General features: G+C 32.6%; 1 protein-coding gene across 1 annotated transcript in view; it reads right to left on the bottom strand.

The window, feature by feature from the left end:
• Positions 1–702: 702 nt before the first annotated feature.
• The window catches only part of LOC145277528 (FACT complex subunit SPT16-like), a 119,174-nt gene continuing 97,185 nt past the window's right edge, over positions 703–22,691 (bottom strand). Inside the window, exons 17-25 of the mRNA XM_080128975.1 lie at positions 21,982–22,117; positions 21,693–21,819; positions 20,077–20,195; positions 17,082–17,207; positions 14,266–14,454; positions 12,613–12,782; positions 6,103–6,356; positions 4,082–4,162; positions 703–1,147 (exon numbers count right to left, since the gene is read on the bottom strand). Of these exons, the coding sequence (XP_079985101.1) occupies positions 927–1,147; positions 4,082–4,162; positions 6,103–6,356; positions 12,613–12,782; positions 14,266–14,454; positions 17,082–17,207; positions 20,077–20,195; positions 21,693–21,819; positions 21,982–22,117 (1,423 nt within the window). The 3' untranslated portion in view covers positions 703–926. The remainder of the gene's footprint in view (positions 1,148–4,081; positions 4,163–6,102; positions 6,357–12,612; positions 12,783–14,265; positions 14,455–17,081; positions 17,208–20,076; positions 20,196–21,692; positions 21,820–21,981; positions 22,118–22,691) is intronic.

Genomic DNA, 22,691 nt, shown 5'->3' with positions numbered 1-22,691 from the left:
TTTTAAATTTATTTCTTCAATGTGTTTCAACAAAAAAAGTAAAACAAATAATTAAAATATTTCCAGTCTTAAGTTTTATTCTTACAATCTAAACAGATGAAAATAGAATTCCACTTTTTCTAATAAGTTTAAGTATTATTCGGATTATTTGTTCTTAACATTTCAAAGTAACTTCCGATCTTCAGGCACATCTTGTCTAACTCGGGAATCTTTAAGTTAAACACGGGAATCTGCACAGAATTTTGAGCAGAACCATTTATTTAACCCTCAACAACAGCTTGCCCCCGTTTTGTTCACCACGATCGAGCAGAAGTCATAATTGTATTCTTAGTATCACCCGTACTGAAGATTGAACGTTAAACGTCCAGAATTATTCCTTATCACCTTTATCCGTTTGGGACCATAGATCCTTGCAAACATGCGAGAATAACACCCAAAAATGAAGAAAGTAATTCATACAATCAATCCTCATCTAAAAAGTTGGCGGGAAATTTTTTTTTCATATTTTTGTTTATCTGACAATACTGCCATTATCTGATTTGATAAAGACAACCAAGAGTTGTCTCCCTTATCAATTTTAATGTGTTTTTTTTTTTTTGTGTGCGTGCATGTGTGTGTGTATGGGTTTTTTTTGTTTTGTTAAAGATGAACAATAACATTTTTTCCCTTTTTTTTTTTTTCCTTTATTGATTTAATTTCACATTCTTTTTTTTTTTTTTTTTTTTTTAATTCTGTATAATTCCTGCATTGATGTTCTTTATGGAGGATGGGAAGAGATGCTCCTATGATTTAAAAAAATTTTTGAAGTTTTTTTTTTTTTGAAGTTTTTTTTTTTTAAAGTGAAGATCTTGTTTCTGACATTTTGATACCAGTTGACCCCCCCCCCCTGTTGCTTCCTCCTTATTAAGTCATCTTCCTCTTACTCATTACTTCCTCTTTTTCTTGGGAGGAGATGAGTGCTTAGACGAGCTATGCTTCGAGGATGAAGAACTGTGTTTACTGGGAGACTTGTGCTTAGAGCTTTTGCTTTTCGAAGGAGACTTGCTGCTGCTGCTTTCATGTTTCCGCTTCTTGTGACTTGGTGGCGGTTTGCTTGATCTCCCCATTCGGCTGTCCTGCTCCTCCTCCTGGGTACGTTCATAATCAGCTGCAAGGAAAAGAAAGAAAATTTTTAAATCTTCATACTTGTAAACATCTCGCAAGCAAACCTTGTTAAATGGATCGACATTTAAATAATCACTTAAACCTCAAAATTAATTAAACAGTTCGTCCTCGTAAGCCACAAGCAACAGTCTTATGTCTACAATTGCACAAAGAAAACATCAAACAGAATTTTTAATGAACATAGTTTCTTGGAAAGAAACTATCTAGGGAACATGTTACCAGAAGATTGCTTTTCGATGAGCTACAACAGGGTCTTCTTCAAATCCAATGTTCCTATTTAGTTGCTTCCCTATGAAGACAAAATTAGATAGGTCTTTTGTGTGTGAGAGATATCCAGTGCCCCCTTCCCAAAAGAACACTTTGGATGCAACAAAATTTTAAACTGTTCAAATAAAAAAGGATCTCTCCTCTTTCAATTGAGAATAGAGCAGATACTACACTTTGATTCGGGTCTGAAAGTCAGCAGAACAGCAAATATCACAAAACTCATAAGTTGTCAAATAAGTTTTATTCATTTATCATGTTTAATCCTCACCTAATCCATCTGTCTCAATAACGTAGTAGTTTGATTTGGTTTGTTTTATGGCTCATCAACCTCTTGGGTCAATGCCAAAACATTAAATAAGGCCTCCATATATATATATATATATATATAGATAGATAGTCATAGTGCTTGGCACTGCAGGATTTACCATATCATAATTATTGTAATAATATGGTTATTGAAACCTTTTGATTATATTTATTTTTTTTTTTTAACACAGTGATCACCACTTATCAAGGCCCGGAAGCCACTCAGGGATAAGGGTATATATTTTGTCATACATTTTTGTTTCCTTCAGGAATTAAAACAATTTTCCAAATCAACCTTGTTACACGGTGCCTTCAATAAGTTTCCAGATTATTTTTGTAAAGGCATTTAAAATTATCTTAGACTCTTGAAAATCCAGTATCTTATTGCTATACATCTTATGAGGTGACTGACCAATTTTTATGCCTTCAGGTTCAAATGAAAAGCTACAGCAGCAATTGGAATACACCCTACTAAAGCCGGATTGTCACAGCTGGTGAATTTCAAAAATGCAATCTGGATGTGAGGACACTTTAGAAGAACGATATGCAATAAAATTCCGTTTTAAACTTAGAAAAAATGCCACAGAAATGTATGGAATGCTTCAGACTGCTTTTGGACCATCTTGCATGAATTGAACATCAGATTTTGAGTGGCATAAGAGATTCAAGGAGTCTGTGAGGGATGATGATAGCTGGGGGAGGGAGCAAGAAACTCAGAACACCAGAGTTGATTAGCCAAATAAAGAATTTAATGGATAAGGATCGTCATGTGTTTATAGAAACAATGAGTGCACAGTTTAATGTGCGGAAACTGTATACACAATTATTTGTGAAAAACTGAAAATGCGAAAGATTTGCGCAAAGTTTGACCTAAGGATGTTCAGAAAAGATCAGAAAGACGTTGTCATGACAACAGAGAGATGGTCGAGCTGGTCAATTCAGATCCAGCAATTCTTATTATCTGGTGATCTGCGATGAAAGCTGGATCTACTGCTATTTCCTGTTGTAGAGTTCAGCAATAATGATTTTTTTTTTTTTTAAAGTCTTTTTCTTTTTTTTGTTCTTTTAGCGAGCTAAATATAAAAATAAAAGAAGCAGTCACTATTATACTTCGTGTCAAATCAATGGCAGATACTTTGTGAACACAGGAACCTCATATCAGGGAGTTTTTTTTGCTTCAGTTGTATTCTCAAGTGGATTTTAATCTTGAGGATTTATTAAAAAGTTTTACAAAAATAACCTCCAAGTTTATCTTAGTTACTTGTCTCCCTACAAAGGCAGAGATGGGCGCAAGGTCATTTGTTAATGTGGAAAATTCATCTTCCAAAAAGGGTCACTGGATGGGGAGGAGGATAAAAATGTCTTTATTCTTTTATTCTATAAGTTATATATATATATATATATATATATTGTTGCTTCAGCTAAGGCAGGGGTTATGTTTTTGATAGAATTGTCACTATTTGTGTACAGCCTAGTGTACACATTGCTTGACCAATTGTCACCAAACTTAATTAAAAAAATCAGTAATGGTTTAACTTAGAACATATTTAATTTAGGGATATCATGGTCAAAACCAAACTTTTGGCAATAACTTTGGTTTTCTTCATTGTAGAGGCTAACTACTTGGCTTATATTTTAACCAATGAAAATTCTGTTATCTTATATGACCTTGACATTGAATCTGAAAAAAAAAAAAAAAATGATATTTGATAGAATTTCAACTTTCTATTTTTTCAAAAATGTGCTTCAATAACCACCTTGCAACATTTAAATTGGAACAAATAGTTTTTGAGTTATCAAAATTTTTATGGCATAACTTTGGGAATACTTAATACAAAGTAAAACATAAATAAAACGTTGGTTCATCATTATGTTGTCCGCAGACATATGAACTCTAAGGATTGACTTTGTTCAAGCTAAGGCAAAACTCAGAGTGTGTTGTTTTTTGTTTTTTTTCGGCGTTCTTTCATTTGTTTCACATTTAAAATCTAGTTACATGTCTTGCGTTCAGTGACCGGTCTTAAAAGATCAGTTTCATTAGGGTTAGTTTCTTTTCTTATCTATGCATCAGCTAGTATATCACAAGGTTGGCAGCTCTGGGAACTTCCTTATTTCTTAAGATGTTGCGATTCGAAATAAGATCAGTCGAGAAATTAGCTGCCATATTTGAATCTTCCGTCAGTTCCGAGCAACAGATTTTATCATGGATGTTGGTATCGATTTCAGGTTTCCCTCGTGCTTCTGCTTTTTAACGGAAAAGATGAAAATTTTCATTTCAGGTAACCAAAAAAAATAAATAAATAAAAAAAGGTTTTCTTCATTCATCATTTTTTTTTTTTTTTACCTCGTCTGGCCTCTTCCTCGAGTTCGTCCCAGTCTTTGCCACTTTCTTCGCTTGAAGCAAGTTCTTCATAATCTTCAGAACCTGAAAATGATTAAAAAACAAAAACAAATCAATGATGTTTCCCAACAGAAATGCTATCTCCCGTTACAGTTACACCTACTTCCCGTTACAGTTACACCTACTTCCCGTTGCAGTAATTACAAGCTATGTTCCAATCGACATTCACTGGCACCAGTTGACCATTTACGAAACCGATATAGTTAATGTCAACACAGGAGATGGTTCGTCAATTTCAGAGTGGTGACATGCGAGTGACAAAGTGCGCCCTGGACACCCATGCACAGTCATCATTCATCTCTGGCAAAAGTGCATCGAGAATGCTTATGACTATGTAGAAAATTAAAAGTTTGTTTTATTATTTTCTTTTTTTAATTGAAAAATAGGATGCATTAATTTCAGAACGATCCTTGTATGAACTTCTTTTAAGTTGGATCCATGGATTTCTAATAAATGTGTAAATTCAAGTAAAATTTTGAACAGCTACGCCTGATCTTAGAGAAAAAAGGGCACATTTATTTTATATCTATCATATTCAGTTTATTATCTGCTTTACATCCTCAAATCTCTTGGACGGCTTTTAGAAATTCACTAACCTATCTCTGGCCAGGTTATCCATTTTTTTTCTCAAATTCAGTCATATCATATCTACCTTTCCTGCCAAATCAAATATTCTTCACTCACTAACCCAAAAACATGTATCCATTCTTTTAATGTGACCATACCAACAAAGTCTCCTGTTCTGTACACATCTTATACTTTCCAAATTTAATCTCCCTCTGATGTTTCTCTTCTATGCATTATCACACTTTCCATACATGCTCAACAGACTCTTCCCTTGGTCAACAATGGTAACAATCAGTTGGTCAGTAATAGCCAAACTTCCTCCCCACTTTTTAACTTACTTGCAATTGCAACAGCTCTAATAATATCACCAACGTTACATTTTTAAACATCAATAGTCCTGTCATCTATATCCATTGTCTGAGATATATATATATATATATATTTTTTTTTTTTTTTTTTTTTTTTTTTTACACAAAACTTGATTATCTCCTTCCCAACTTACCTGTAATTTCACCCTCCCATATTTTATTGTCATCGAAATCTATGAATTTCAACGCACTTATTGTGTATTCACTGTTTACACGTAGCAAAAAAAAATTACATTATACCTCAATCTCTTTCCATAAATAGAGCAACACTAAAACTGATCATCTGGTCTTGATAACATTCATTCTCAGACCTTTACTTCCCATGTGCTTCTTGAACATAATTTTAGAGGAGCAGATCCATCTGATCATGGTATTGTAAGAAGTGATAAGGTCATGGTCAGATAGGTCTGATCTTCGAAAATTATGGACAAGAGGTGCATGGCCGATCTGAGAGAAAATCTTGGCATCTGTGGAAGTTATCATGTGATGTGGAAGATTGAGATGATTTGGACATGTGAAGAGAATGGATGACAACTTTTCGCAACACAGAATGTTATCCTTTGATGTCAGAGGCAAATACTGCGGCCAGCGAAAGTAGCGATGTCTGAACACCACCATGGCTGCCCATGCTGGTCAACGATTGCAATGCCTGAAGAGCGGTCATCAGTCATCAACATTAACGTTGAACTCCAGCAGATGGAAACAAAAGACGTTAAATCGTGCAGTATTACCATTTCCTTATTTTGTTCTTTAGTCCTCACATTCCTTGAGTGAGGTTTCTGACAAGGAGGTAAGAACTGCTGTTTTGCAGATCAGAATCTATTTGATCCAAAACTAATCACTGGTAAGTTTTTAACTTTGAAATATTTTTTTTTTTTAAGTTCCTTACATCAAGTGGTTTCATGCCTTGTCTGGAGCAGTTTCCCTTAAAATACTAAAGCATCCACATGCACCATCTTTCTAACAATCGATACGGAAGTTCCTAAAACATGTGATGTTCAATGAAAAACCATCCAAAACGTTTTTTACCTGAATCTTCATCTTCCCAATTACTTCCCTCGCTGTCTTCTTCACTGCTTGCTTCCTCCTCGCCGCTATCATCACTTGGAACGTAAGCATCATCTTCATCTTCCTCGTCATTTTCATCCTCGGCATCACTTTCTGGTTCAAGGAAACTCCATCCACCATTATCAAAGAATCCTTCAGGATCATCAGTGATGGTCTTCATGATTTTGGTCCAGTTCAAACTCTGAATTCCTTCAGTATAGCGGATATCACAGGAACTGGAAAAACAAACCATTAGTTCAATTAATCACTTTTTTGTCTTACTTAATCAAATTTCTAGTAAGAAAATTATGCTATCAATTCTAGTGTGTGTGTGTGTGCGCGCGCATATGTATCTCGCTTCTATGGGACATATTTTTAATTAATACTTTATTTAATAATAGTTTGCTTTTCTACAGCAAAAATGCAATAGCATAAAATAAAATGAAAATTCTTTTTAATCCTATTTGAAAATTATAAAATTAAGTCAACCATAATGAATTTTGTTGGTGCAAGTCTATAAATGGTCCACAAGTAATCTTTTTTACTATAAAAATCTGAAAAAAATCTTTATAATGTACGTGTGTTTCATTGCATGAAAATGTCACATTCCAAAAATCATGTAAATCGATCAAGTAGTTTTTTTTTTTTATTTAAGAAAATCAAATATTATGAGACATGTTATCTAAGAAAAACTTCACGCCATCTTGTTTTTGAATGACACACTGCTAGCGACACCTATTGGGAATGTAAATTATAAAGATTTTTTCAGATTTTCATTGTAAAAAAGATTACTTGTGGACCATTTATAGACTTGCACCATTTTGTTTTTTATAGACAAGTCATCAATTCTAAACTTGTTAAAAAAATTTTTTTTTAAATCTTTTTGAAATATGAAAGCATTTAAACTGTTAAATAGGAAATCAGTACTGGTTTCAAAATTCTTAAATCTTCATGTATTAAAAATGGAAGGTTTTGTAAATTTATATCCAATAATTTTATAGACTAACCATTAGTTTAACAAAATTAGTTTTATAAGAAAATAATCTGATTCAATTTATAATTTAAAGCTCAAACAATACCATAATGATTCATTTATTTAATGATTAAATTTAACTTTCAAAATCGTTAAAAAAATTAACTGGGCAATGCCAGATAAGTATAGCTAGTTATCTAATGACTAAATAATTTGTTATAGTTAATAAATTAATAAACTAGTTAATTATATACTTATGTTAGTACAATAGTTATCACTTTTTTGTATTCATAGACAAAAACGCAAAGTAATTTAAGATTTATTTGATGTCGATAAAATTGTTTTTTTAAGGTTCATTTTTAAACCTAATCTTTCAAATTGTTAATATTCATTAAAATAAAATACAGACAAAAACAAGTAAATAAAAAATCATTTTTAATTGTTACATTACAGCAACATGGTAAATATATCAGAAAAAACTTGCCATAAAAATAGCAATGTTCATTGAAGATGATTTAAAAAAAAAAAAAAAAAAAAAAAAAACACACACACAGGTGAAACAGAAATAATTTTTCATTTCCGTGGATGAAGTTAGTTAAAATAACAAATACAATTAATAAAAGAATAAAAGACCAACATTATTTTCTAAAAATATAAGCTTAGTATTTAGAAGATCAACCATTTCAGAATATATATATCAAAACCTATTATACAACTTATAGACTCAAATAGAAAAGTATATTTTTAGTTATTATAATAATGTTCAGGTTTTAATAATACTGTTCGTTAAATATATATTGGCTTACAAACTGTCAATAAAAATGTTTTACTTTACTAGAATTATGGACCCTGTCTCTATTATATAAAAAGAACTGTGTGCGAGTTCATTCCCTATAGAGTTCTAAACAGCTGGGCAAATTTTTTTTTTTTTTTACATAAACGGTAAGTTCTTTGATATAACAAGGGCGTTTTCGAAATGAATGTTTCTATTTAGAGTATAATTGAATGACAATACTTGATATTTGCATTTTTAACTTTTAAGCCATTATACTAAAAATAATTTTATAAAATCAACAATAGTCTCTCTACAATCCAATGTAAACTAGGTCACTGTGGGGAGGCACGTGAAGCTTTATCCTGGTGCAATGTGGAGAGTTCCCAACTAGAGCAGGTAATAAATCAATTTGATTGAAAAATTCATAGATTTTGATGACAATAAAATGAGAGGATGAAACATTTGTTGATACTCATTAAATCCCGGGCAACATCAGATCTCCCTTCTGGTAGGGGAGAAATTCTAGTATATACTATTTATATTTTTGAGCATTAAAAAAACTAGGAAACTACTTTTTGAACGACCCTCATATTTCTTTTTGTACATTCAACTTTTTCTCTGAAACTACTGAGCAACCTTTTGTTATAAAGTGCAGCAAACTAAGTATCATAGTATCCGTTTGGTGCACAATTAGTGATTAATCTTTAATGCAAAAATGAGCACAAATTTAACCAAATTCAACCATCAATTTGGCATAAAGCACTCATTCTAAGTCAACGGGCTATTTAACCTCATCCCCACCCCGTTTTTAATGTTTAATTATTTACTAGTAATGAAATATTTTCTTCTGTAATGTATTTATTACATTCAAAAGTTGTGACTGATGAACCAATAAAATCTATTCATATATGATATTAAGAAATTGCATCTTTTGTAGAGCGTTTTAAAGTTTCTGTACATTTGGAAGAAAAAAGATTTTTTTATTTTTTTTTTTATCTTTTTTTTTATCTTTTTTTTTTTTTTTAAAGAGATCCAATTACAGTAGTATTCCTTTTTTTTCTGTTAATTTTTACCCCATCACAGTGCCACTTTGATGTAAGGGGCTACTATTTGGGACTAAATTTACAGGGATACTATGTAGGGAGTTGGGCAGCGAGATGTTTCATACTCTCGAAAAAGTTTCAGCAAAAACCTAACAGTCAGCCATGGTTCTCTCCAGAATGTGCTGCTGCCATTGCGCACAGAAATCACTTTTTCCACTGTTTCCAACGTAATAGATGTATGAAAACTAAAGCCGCTTTCAGGACTGCCAGCAACCATTGGAAGAAAGTAATAAAGAATGCAAGAGAGTTGTATGCTCTATCTGTTAAGTCCAAAGTAGCTGAGCAGCGGCTTGGTTCCCACCAGTTTTGGCAAATAGCAAACAGAATCCTGAACAGAAGCGTGTGCTCCATCCCAACTATTATCAATGGACCTGAGGTAATCTCGTCAGCATCAGACAAAGCCAAACTCTTTGTCAAGAACTTTGCAGCTAATTCTACCCTTTGCGACCAAGGCCGCCAACCCCCAATATTTCCTCCTGTATCAGAAAACACGCTATGTGATATACGTATATCTGTACGTGATGTTGCCAAGCTAATCAAAAACCTTGATTCCAGTAAAGCAACTTGCCCTGATGGTATTCCAATTATAGTACTCAAAAAACTTCAACCTGAACTAGCGCCCATACTTACAAAACTGTTTAAACGTTGTCTTAAGGAGAATAGTTTCCCATCTCCCTGGAAAATTTCATCAGTAAGCCCTGTATTTAAGAATTCAGGTGATCGCTCATCCCCCTCTCAGTACAGGCCAATAAGTCTCCTGTGCGTCATGAGTAAGTTGCTGGAATCTGTGTTAAATACAAAAGTAATCAACCATCTCAACAAAAATAACCTTCTTAGTGACACTCAATATGGTTTCCGTTCTGCTAGATCTACAGCAGATATGCTTACAGTTATATCTCATAGGATTAGCAAATCTCTCGACGGAGGCAACCTTTCTAGGGCAATTGCTCTTGACATATCTAAGGCCTTTGATAGGGTATGGCATAAAGGTTTACTTCATAAGAGCTCTAGCTATGGTATTGCTGGAAATGTCTTCTCAATTATTAAATCATTTCTTTCTGATAGGTTCATAAGAGTAGTAGTTGAGGGGCAAAAATCAGAAGCTCACAGTATTAATGCCGGTGTCCCTCAGGGATCCATCCTGGGCCCAACTCTTTTCCTGATCTACATTAATGATCTTCCAAATCACATCCTTACATCATTTGTAGACATCTATGCTGACGACACTACCATTTATGGTAGCACATCTAAGACAGTAAACGATCAAGTTCTCTCCAATTCTCTCTCCTCTGATCTTGAGCACGTAGTACAATGGGGAAAGGAGTGGCTGGTTACTTTTAATGCATCTAAAACCAAGCTTCTCTCTTTACATCAACATTCTGATCCACATCTGGCATCAATTGAAATGAATGGCTCTCATCTTCAGGAGGCCTCAAGTTTTGACAAGCTTCTTGGCTTGACCATTACTCCTGATCTTAAATGGAACACATACATCAAATCTGTTGCCAAGGCCGCTGGAAAAATGGTGGGATCTTTCTATCAATCCGGTAGATATCTCACTGCTGATGCTATTCTCTATCTATATAAGAGCCAGGTACGTCCAAGGATGGAATACTGTTGCCACATCTGGGCAGGAGCTGCTAGAAAGGACTTGGCCTGCCTTGATAGAGTTCAAAATAGACTTCGTAGCCTCGTAGGAGATGTCCTTTTCTCTTCCTTGCAACCTCTATCTCACAGAAGAGATGTTGCGAGTTTGTCTCTGATGTATCGTTATTTTCATGGAAAGTGTTCGACTGAGCTTCAATCTATGGTCCCCCCTCGCAAAACTTTCACAAGAAACACTCGTCTAGCTGTAAACACTATCAATAATTCCCCCAACTCTTTATCTGTGCCTAAACCTAAACATAGATTCCATGAACAAAGCTTCTTTCTTAGAACTGCTCGCCTGTGGAATTGTCTTCCGTTTTCCTGCTTTCCGGCTGACTACAATATGGTTGTCTTCAAGTCTAACGTAAATAAGTTCTTGATGAGCCATTCCATATAAGTTATCAAATTTACCAAATTTTCATTACTAATGATTACTATATTGTCCAATTTCTACTGTACACTCTTTAACCCTTATCCTTGAGTGGCCTCTTGGCCTTGATAATGTGGTGATGCCTATGTAAAAAAAACATTACACTTGAACTTCTGAATGTCAATACAATGATGGAATTCGAGGGAATTTCGAAGTCTAACAGTTTCAGGGAAGAAAGTATTCGAGTAGAAGGCTTTCCGGCATCTAGAGATTTCAACAGTGTAGGGGTGGAATTTTGCTGCTTGTTTGGTTTGTTGAAGGTACCTACATCGTGGGGGTACAAAAGCTTTGAGCTCATCAGAGCACATTCCATTAAAATATTTGTAAAACAGGCACAGGAATGCAACATTTCTGCAATGGGACAAAGGTTTGGTTGCTATTGCAGGAACTATCAGGTTGGAAACTAGTTTTGAAGCTTGTCTAGGAGTGAGAGATTAATAGCAATGGACAAAGGTATTAGCCCAGATGTGGCAACAATACTTCATGCGTGTAGAGATACAGGCTACTAAAGGTGTGAGTATCCTAGCACAATAGAGAGCCCACTTTCTTTGCAGCAGTCTTGGCAATGTCCTCAATGTATTTGTTCCAATTCATGTTGCCTGTGAATGTTGAGCCTAGGAGTGTGAACGAAGTACGTAAGTTAAATGATCACTTATTTCCAAATATTAAGATTAATCAACTTCACTGATGAGAAACTGCTTGTCAATGATATTTAGTAACTTATTTTGGAGAGAATGTTTAATTTTCAGGCGAATAATTTTTTTTTTTAATTGGGAGTCAGTGACACTATTAAGACGTGTAATATTTGAGGCAGAAGAGATATCAAACATAAGTGTTGTCAAGTAAACTTATTTCTAGTTGAGAAGTGCCCAGAAATGTCAAGGATTGACATGATCGTTTTTGAAATACTTTTGGGGTGATCTTGATCGTTGTATACTAAAAATAAAAAAGAATAACTTTATAGTGTAATTGGGTTAACTAGATAGTTTAACCAACACAGCAATGAGTGTTTAATTTAAGAGAAGACACTGGATCTTGTTGTACAATTATTTTTTTTTAAATAAAAGTTGCAGAATTTATACAAATGAATTTATTTTTTTCTAAAAATTACAGAATAAAATTTTACCATTTTTGAAAAAGATCGATTTATAAAAAAAAAAAAAAAAATAAGACAGAATCACACCAGCTCATTTCTACCTTAGTCGATTGCGGAGGTCTTACTAACCACCTAGCGTAGCATTTTATTTAGTTTTGCTGTAAATACTACCTGCTTTTCAGTAGAGATATCCACCCTTAACTGATGGAATTGAAGCTGTATATAAAGTTTTGCAAAAATAAAAAACATCAAAACCTGAGGACAATATTAAGTAGGATTGTTCATAGTATGAATGCCATATGCGGTGAGTGGAACTAATTTAATAGATTAGACCAAAAAAAGATGAACGAATACCATCCTACTCCTAGCGAATTTGACCACATTTATTGTGTAATTTTTGCAATATGTTTTTGCAAACTTTATTATGATGATTATACACAAATAAAGATGTAATCATATTGGACTTACTTCAACCACTCTTTTACATGGTCCAGCATATTCATGGGTACAGCATTTACCATTGCTACTTTATGAGCGTAATCTTTAAAGACAAACACCATGTCAAAATTTTTCAGATGGAATTGAACGCGCTCAAAGTGAACCAACTCTACCTCGTCCAGGGAGACGACAAATGGAGGCTGCAAAACAAGATATTTAATATAAGTGAGATATATATATATATATATATATATATATATATATATATATATATATAAAATGAAAGCTGAGGAATAAAAGTTATATATAACGTTATTATATCATCAGGACAATAAAGAAAAGTGAAGGAGAAATGAAAAAAACTTTAGGCTATGACATTTTGAAGTTAAATGCATCTCATCAGAGGAGAAGGTCCAGAATTATACAAATATCGAAAAAAACTGGTGTTAATGACATATAGAAATGAAATGAGAATGAAGGAATAAGACATGGTAAAAAGTAATTAAAAGTAGATACAATATAAGGGTAAATTGGAAGGGTAGTATATATGTAGGTAATATTTTAAATTTATATATAAGTAAATATCCAAACTTCCAAGATTTTACAATAAAAAAAGCTTTACATTATCTAATGCAAACACTTGTACCTCCCCGACGTAACTACCCCCGACAAACCCGACAAGCTACTAAGTCTCATCCTTTTACAGTAGAGATCCCTAGGTGCAAGAAAGCCTTTTACTCCAATAGTTTCTTCCCCAGAACTGCGGGTCTTTGGAACTCCCTTCCGGGATTCTGCTTTCCCAACTGCACTGATATGCAGAAGTTCAAGTGTAATGTTAACAAACATCTCATCTTTCTACTCATCTCCCTTCATAATGACCCCGCTAATTAAGTCCCTGATAGTAGCCCCCTGCTTCAAAGTCGCACTGTGCCTTGTTTGGGGTGAAAATTGAATAAAAAAAAAAAAAAAAAAATTAAAAAAAAAAAATGCCCCTCCCCAATTTGAAAGAAAAATCATTGGCTACGAATTCAGAATATTCTTGATACTAAATTCTCAGCCAACACTTTATTCTTTCAGATTATTTGATCAAATTTGAAAAAAGAAAGAAAGAGAGAGAGAGAGAGAGAGAGAGAGGGGGGGGGGAAGGGGGGGGGGGTTAGATAATGTGAATTCTGTAAAAGGTTCTTATCCGGTATTCAATCTAATTAAAAACCAATTCAAAGGTTCCACTAGTTGTGGCAGGAAAAGTGACACAAAAAAAGCGACTGCCCGCTTGCTTCCTCCTTCAGGGCACAGAATCAACATTAAACATGATTGTCTTTCGATTTTATCTCAATGCAAGCTATTGCAGATTTTTCTGTGTGCAGTTATTGCATTATTTTTGCCACTAGTTGATTAGTTCATAACATATGCTTATATAATTGTTCGTTCAGTTCCATAAATTCTGCACCTAATGTTGAAAAAAAAAAGAAAAAAAAGAAAAAAAAGAAAAGAAAAAAAAGGAAAAAAAAAAGAAAAAAGAAAAAAAAAAAGCAGTGTTCGACAAGTTTATATTTAAACCTGCAACAAAATAATTACATCTTTCCTCACTTGAAGACTAATCAACTTTTCAAAAAAATGACCAGAAGAGAAAGTGTTGGGTTGTAATGTAGAGAAATTGATAGAGGAGAGGGGTTGACTTACCCAATCAGTGAGGTTAACGAGGCAGCCACTAGTCGGCTGTAGAAGAACGGTGCTTCTGTAAGGGGCGCCATGAAAACCAAGTTCCCTGAATGGGGTGTCAAATTCAACTTCTTGTTTTGTTATATTTTCAACTTTCTCACAGAAACTCTTAAACGCTGATTTTAATTTGTTCCTAAGCTCTCTCTCAGCCTGAAAAGAAAAAAAAGAAAATTAATTTGATATTCTTCAAAAGTTTTTTCTTATCGATCCAAGACAATGCTTCTTTTTTATATTTCATTCATAAAATTCTAATAAATAGAGGAAAATTTTACAAAAATAATAAAAAAAAAATATATATATATATACACACACACACATATATACTGTTGCACTGTTGTAAAATATAGTTAAATATATTTTAATTAGTAGAGTTAATAAAAAAATAAATAAAAAATGAAACAGGACTTGGGTGCCATCAGCCAGAAATGAATCCAAAAGCAAAAATGCTGTGTGGTGGACGCGAACTTGCAAAAGTTAGTTCGTAAGCAACAATCGATCAGACCACGATGACACAGACATGATATTGCAAATTTAGTTTTTTTAAAATGAAACAACAAATTGATCATTCGTGCATGTGCAATTAACAAACAGCACCAAGAACAAGGTTTTTACCTGATCCCTCCTTCAAACAAAATGACATTTTTACATGAAATAACTTGATTTTCCCAACTTTTTTGATTTTTATGTGTCTGAGAGACAGCTTTTTCTAACGATACCAGATTTGTGCCTGTTCGATGCAGATGACAAAAGTTTGTAGCAAACATAAAAACACACACACACCACCGAGATTTATATAATAGATTAGTTATTGTATATAATTGTACACGATCTACTAATACTAACAATAAAACTAAATATGGCAAAAATACTAAATATCCAAGTAAAAAAAAAGAAAAAATTTCAAAATACTAAATATCAAAAAAAAGTGCTCTCTCTCTCTCTCTATATATATATATATATATAGGATTACAAGTTGATTTTTTCTTTTTTAGATAATTATTATTTTATCAATTTGCATGAAAAGAGCTATGTAAAAGATGCTTAAAACCGTTTGAATTATGCAAATACCATCAGTAGTTCAAAAGTTATGAGAATTTTAAGTGCTAAAGGCTTTTCCATGAACATTTTTCTTTAGAAAAAGTTGGCTAAATTACAGACCTCAACATTTCCAGAAATTCAGTAATTTCGCCACCATTTATTTATTTTTCAAGTTATTCTCATGAAACTTGGAAGTCTTATGTAAAATTGTGTGTTCTTTCTGATTATGCAGTCAAATTTGATGTATCTCTTTACCATAAGCCATGAATTATAAATCAAGATGTACAAATTTCAATTTTTTTTAAACTGGCGCATGGTATCATACAGTGGGTGTCTATTCATGAACAAAACTAAGTATTATAGTGGTATTTAAATATAGCTTTGAGAATAGGCATTTTCCTGCCTCCTCACCAAAGGAGAGTTTAATCTTGGGTGTAGCCATTGAATACCTAAAGAGCATTCATGGCCAGTATTTACTACTCCCCTCAAAGAAGAAAAAAAAAATGAGTAGATATGAATTAATCTCAGAAATAAATCAAAGAAAAATTTTCATATAGATTTTGGATTTCTGTAAAAGATGGAAATTCCCATAGTCGACCAGAATTTATGCATTTTGGGACCAGTCCAATTTTTAATTTTGTAAATCCTCTCTATCTGGCACAAAATATACCCTTATTTTCTGAGATGCAACCCTAAATCGTACTCTACATAAATCCTCAATGTAACTTTCACAGTACCAGGAATCCTGATAAGCAACAACTATATATTCACCAGTTGATGGTAATTTTTGTCATTTCTATTCTGTTGTTTTACTGAAAATTCAACTATGTAAACAAAGAAATAAAACGGTAATTTTTTACCTTGTTTCCACCTTAACATTTAAAATTACTTCTATAGGTTTTAAGGTATGCTGAAAACGAATATCACATTTAAATTTCTGCAAATAAATAAGGATATTAAGCAATGTCATTTCTTATGTTATCGCTGGTGGCCATCTTGATATTCGCAAACGCAACCCCGAAAAACTATGCACAAACGCATATACCAAGATGGCCACCAGCAATAACGTAAGAAATGACATTGCTTAATATTCAGAAAGCTACTTATTTGCGGAAAATTTAAATGCGATATTCGTTATCAGCATACCCGAAAACCTTAAATGGTAGTCATTTTAAAAAAAAATGTTAAGGTCGAAACAAGGTAAAAAATTATAAAATGCATCACAATAAAATTCTTTATCGAACCGCCTAATTATTATTATTTAGATATCTTCAGTAAGAAGAAAAAAAAAAAACGGGCTTGTTTTACAGATTCAAAAAATAGTCTTGACAATGAATTAAAAATTCAAGTTTCACGATATCTTTTTTTATTTAATTGTAAGGTAAAAGTACAGAATAGTTAACAAAAAACACCCTTCCTTCCCCATGTTAAGAACGGGTTTCTAAATAATGCTATTATTTCAGCATGGTAACATAAGTGTACAAGTACATTTTATTTGTTATGTATTTGTTTTTTTTTTTTTTTTTGTATTTTTGACCACTAAAAAACACAATTCTACCTTAAGTACAAATAAGTTAAACGCATGTACTTAGCATCACTTTTTTATTTCCTAGGGGGCATCAATCGTATCACACATTTAGAATTGCTTCCATCCTATTCTCCAAACTTGACCTCCAGTGACTACTACCCATTTTTCATGAATGGTTTCTATTTGGAAAGAAAATAATCTGTTAACGCACTTGCTCAGCTCGAAGATCATCTCTGTCGTGCATGTGTTGATGTTTGCCTAAATCTGTGGTGATTTCACCGACTTCTGTGTAGAATTGGACGTCAATATGTTTCTTCTTGCCAAATAAGATGGCATGCTGAAAACAAAATAAAAAATAAATTTAAAAAAAAAATAAAAAAGCAACAACATTAAGTAAAATTTTAACATTTGAATTTTATTCAATTGTCAAAAAAAAAAAAAAAAAGCCTTAGAATAAACTGCAAAATGATGAAAATGTTTTAATAATTCTAACTTCTTAATAATTTGAGAGAAAGATTCTCATAGGATTACTGAACCAAAGTGGCACTCACCCTAGGCAGGTTTAACTAGTTTCCTCTAAGGGCGGAAGTTTCTTGGGAGTATGAAATCCACAAGTGATCCCCAGTCACATGTATATCCCCGTTAAGGGAGATGGTGATGTAAGACTTTTGCAGCTCTATTCCCAAATGGTCACCCATCTGGTACTGACCAGGCTCATTATTGCTCAACTTTTGTGATTTAATGAGGACCAGCATGTCAATATGATTATGTTGTATATCATAGGATTGTATGTGAATTAAACTAAGCAGTCTAAAGAAATAGTTTAACTTGATAAAAATAAAGATCTTATGGTCAAGCAATAATGAGCCTTAGTTTGAAAAAAAAAAAAAAAAAGAAAAGGAAAAAAAATCCTAATTTCAGCAAGTCAAAATATTAACATAAGTAAATGCCAGTAAAGTCAATGGTACTTCCTTGTGTTACAGTGATTGGCAGTAGACAACACTAGCAGACAGACCCAACGTTGCCTGGGATTGAATGAGGATCAGCAAATGTTTCAGACTTCCAATATTTTATTGTCATCAACATCAGTGAAATCACCCATTTTTCAACCAAATCGATTGTCTGCTCTAATTTAGGACTCGAATGGCTTGAATTAAATTTTAAAATGCAAAAGTCAAGTATCATGGTTCAACTGTGCTCTAATCAGAAACATTCATTTCGAACGCACCCCTAAACAATATACTGTTAGTTTTTCTGCTTGTGCGGTAATAAAACTTCTTGAATGCACTTGTGATGTTAGGCTGTATCAGAGTGTTAACTGGTCAAAATTGGACTGTTCATTCCTTAATCATTTTTTTTTTCAATTATCGATTGCCAATAATTATCAGAGACATTCCGATACAAAACCTATCTAAGAGCACTCCCAGACAAAGTACCTGTATGATTTGTTTTTTTTTTTTAAATTGACCCAGTCGTTTCGGTGTCCATAGGGAACAAATTCACACACCGACAAAGTGCCATTTATATGTAAGTAGAGGATTATTGCTTATGTTAGAGAATGGATAGAGAGAGAGAGAGAGAGAGAGAGAGAGAGAGAGAGAGAGAGAGGGAGAGAGGGGGGGGGTAAATTATATTGAGACACGTTGACCGGAAGTCAGGATCAGCTGATCGGATTGCATGTGAGTCACGTGATCAGGTTAGCTGAATTGTAGAGATTTGGTTTGGACGTAGAAGGCAACAGACGGCTTTAGACGTCTCCTCCCCTTCACTGTGTGTGTGTGTGTGGGGGGGGGGGCTGCCGTGGTGAGACCAAAAGTATTACGCAAGCTAGAGATTCACTTTCCATCTTCTGCAAGACATCTGGAAAGTGAAATAAAAACTATAAAACAAATTCATCGTGTTGGAATGAATGAACCTTTGTCCAAAACAGGTACTGTCTCCCCTCCAAGACATGAGATGTTCCAGATGGACCAACATCCAAGAAGCAGAAGGTATGTTGAAAAATACATGTACCACACCCACACACAACGGCATATGAATCTATCATTTAATAGAAAGAACCGCTAGACGATCACACAACATTAATTCTGATTAGACGATCACACACAATCTCCTTTATTAGAGATAACTACGCAACACTTATTGCTATTAAATCTGCCAACCAGGTGTCAAAGATAGTTGGCAAGAATTTATTTTTCAGTCTATGAAATCTATGAACTTTTAAATATGCACATTATAAGATAATGCTAAGCTAATACATATACATATGTAAATTAAATCCCCGAAACAGTGTTTCATGGTAAACAAAAGATGATCCTTTAAATTAACATTAAGACTATTGTGAATTCGAGAAAGCAAGTTGATGTATTGATTGCAGATGATTAAATGACTAATTTTCCAACGAAAGATAAAAAATATAAATTAAATAAGTTTTTTATATAGTTTTAAAAGGTTAAAAAAAACTAAGATTATATATGCATGCAAAATTATGAAAAATCAACCAATGATTATTTTTCAGGCAAAGATACTCATTGGTTCAAATAAATCAGTAGTGATAAAAGTATAAAATCAAGCATTGCTTAGCTGTAAAAATGATCCTAAATGTAATTCTGTGTAATTAGCCTGATGATTTCTTTTTGGGAATCAAAGACATTTCTTTGTAGTATTACTTGTCATAAGTATATATTCATACTATAACTATATATAATACATTGTTTCTTTGAATGGTAGATGTAAATGAAAATTTAATTTGGTTCTTACTTAGAATTCAACCCAATTAAATAAAAAAATAAAAAATAAATAAAATAAAAAACAGAACTATAAAAAAAATCTTTATGTACATGCCCGCTCGGAATGAAAATGTCATATTCCAAAAATCACGTAAATTGATCAAGTAGTTTTATTTTTATAAAAATCATTAAATAATTTTAAGCAATTAATTTGAAATCAATAGCATTACAAGGCTGATCTCAAAGGTTTCAATTATTGTGGACTTATCTGCTCTTTTTTTTTTTTAACATCAACGCAAGACAATTCTTTTTTTTTTTTTTTTTTTTGCTTACTCAAAAAAATTTGATTTTCTTAGCAAAAATTTGATGACTTTACATAATTTTTGTTCCATGATGGGCATGTACGTCATAAAAACATTGTATTTTTAATTAGGTTAAATTATAAATGAAGAACTAATTTTCTTTTCAGATGCTTACTTTGAGATGAAAATGTAACAGGATGATCATTTCTCCATCGCAAGGCTGAAAAAATGCATGTTTAATGTTGTTATATAAGATGTCAACTTTATCTCCGCGTATCGATGTAAAACGAAAACCTAGGAGGAAAAAAAAAAAATTATTTGTTTTGAATCATTTTAAAATCACTTATAAATTTACAACAAACAAAAAAATGTAAAGGCATTTTGTTAATATTAATCAACACTTGTGTGTGTGTGTGTACATTTGTTCATGTAAGTAAAATGATTCAGCAATGCAGAAAATTGATTTACTGACAAAATAATTTTCCATTTTTTTTTTTTTTAAATAGTTTTAAAGAAACTTCCAAGACATTATATATTTAAGTTGAAATAGGGTTCAATTTGGGTCAGCTCATGTACTCAAAACTCAGTTTACTATCTGTGTACCAGAAATGGATGTGACATCACGATGCTAAAAGGAGGGGTTAACGTAAAAAGACAAGCAATAAATCAGTTAAAAGTCAAAGAATTGAACATATAGAGATTACTTAAGGTTGGCAATAATCCATCTGCCTATTTTACAAATATTTTCATGGTGGATGCTCCAACGAACTACAAGCCCTTGTACCCCTTCGACATCAATACTCCCAACAAATTTGACAAGCAGCAAAGTCCCACCCCTACGCAGTAGAAATTCCTAGATGTAAGAAAGCCTTCTACTCTAATAGTTTTTTTCCCTAGACCTGTTAGACTTTGGAATTCCCTTCCGGGTTTCTGTTCAAGTGTAATGTAAACAGACATCTTGCTACTCAACTCCCTAGATAGTATCCTGGCAACTTATGTCACTGATAGTAGCCCGTACATCAAAGTGGCACTGTGCCTTGTTTAAGGTGAAACTGCAAAAAACTAAGGATGGTATGTTTTTAACAGTATATTCATCCTGTTTTGTCATTTAATGTAGATTTTTATGTGTAGGTTATTTGCAGGAGTATTGGATTATGTTTTTTTTTTTTTTTTCACCCCATTTTAAATGTATAGTGATAAGAATATTTGAGTAAAGAGATTTTTTATTTTTGTCTGGTTTGTCATGGAGAAGTGGACTACACAAAGTAAAATCAGACTGTGCAATTTTGATCTACATTATATGACAATATATTTTAATTGATTGTCATTTCAAGGGGAGGTAATGTAACTCTCGCACAGGGATGCAGTGAATTGTTTGTCATCAATTGTGATAAATGTTATCAATATAAATAATGTCAATTTCTCACACCATTTCTTTCATAAATACTTTTGACACTTGATTCTTTTTCACATTTAAAAATGAAAACATTTCAATGTTTTTTTGTTTTTTTACTGATGTGATTTTCTCTGTAGAGAAACATTCTTCCTAATAAATAATTATTTTATTAAAACATTATGCCAGGTTTGAATTTTAATAATAATAATAATAATAATAATAATAATAATAATAATAGGGGTCAAAGTTTTTTTTTTTTTTGCTCAACATACACCTCCAAACACCCAGGCAACGCCGGGCTGAAATGCTAGTATATATATATATATGAATGAATGAATGATCGATAAAGGACATTGTTTTCCAACACACAATATTTTTGAAGATCAATCACTTACCATTTGTGTGGGCTTCGAGAGTTCCTGAAATTCGCTTAGAAACAATATTTGGTCGAATATAGAGATCCTTGAACTTGGGGTTTCCTCTGTTTGGATTAACTATCAGGACATCTTGCTTGACAATTCCCTGAAAGAAAAATAAATTATTTAAAATAAAAAAAAAAAAAAATTTTTTTTCTTTTTTAAAAAAATTGTTTAATATTAAAACAATACATATTGCTAGAGGGTTCGTTCATATCTTTACCTAATCATGTTAGAGTCGATGGTGGGGATGAAATAAAACTCCTACCTCTTTTTCACGTTCCTCTGCCTCCCTAGTTTTGAACTTTTTCTGAACTTCTTTTATCAACCTGAATGCCGTATTGAGATTTGATGATGGTGCTGAAATCTCTCCAGGTTCTTTTGTGTTTGAACTTCGGTAAGTACTGAAACAATCGGGTGAAATGAAAACAAGTTCAATTTCTTTTTTCTTTGGAAAACAGAAAATACAAGAAAAATATTTCTATGACAAAAAAAATAAATAAAAACTACCCGTCATGTATTTGATAACTCTTAGATATTTGAAAGGAAGTTGGAAACATTTAAACTGCCGAATACGAATTCTTTATAAAAAGATTAAGGAGTTAAACTTATATACATCTTACAATTTTATAAGCAGATTAAAACAACATTAACAAAACTGATTTAATAATTTAACAACCTAACAATTCCATAAGAAAGTGAAACACAAACTTTGTGACACTAAAGAGGTACACCCAGTTGATCACAAATTTTTAAAAAGTCTAAATTTTAAGAGCGAAAAGGAATGCAATCATAGGCATGAAATAATTTTTATATGGAATGATGGTTTTTGTCCTGAATTCCCCTTATATTAAAAACAAAAATCTGTATGATGTACATACCTGTGACAAAACTAAAATATTTCAAAACTCATGTAAAATTAATCAAGTACTTTTATTTTATAAAGAAAATCATTTTAAGCAATTAATTGGAATTCGT

Source organism: Euprymna scolopes, chromosome 6 (genome assembly GCF_053919585.1).
Source record: "Euprymna scolopes isolate OS-2025 chromosome 6, ASM5391958v1, whole genome shotgun sequence".
NCBI classification, from domain to species: Eukaryota; Metazoa; Mollusca; class Cephalopoda; order Sepiida; family Sepiolidae; genus Euprymna; species Euprymna scolopes.
The sequence above is the reverse complement of the archived record's forward strand: the minus strand, read 5'-3'. Positions and strand labels throughout refer to the sequence as shown.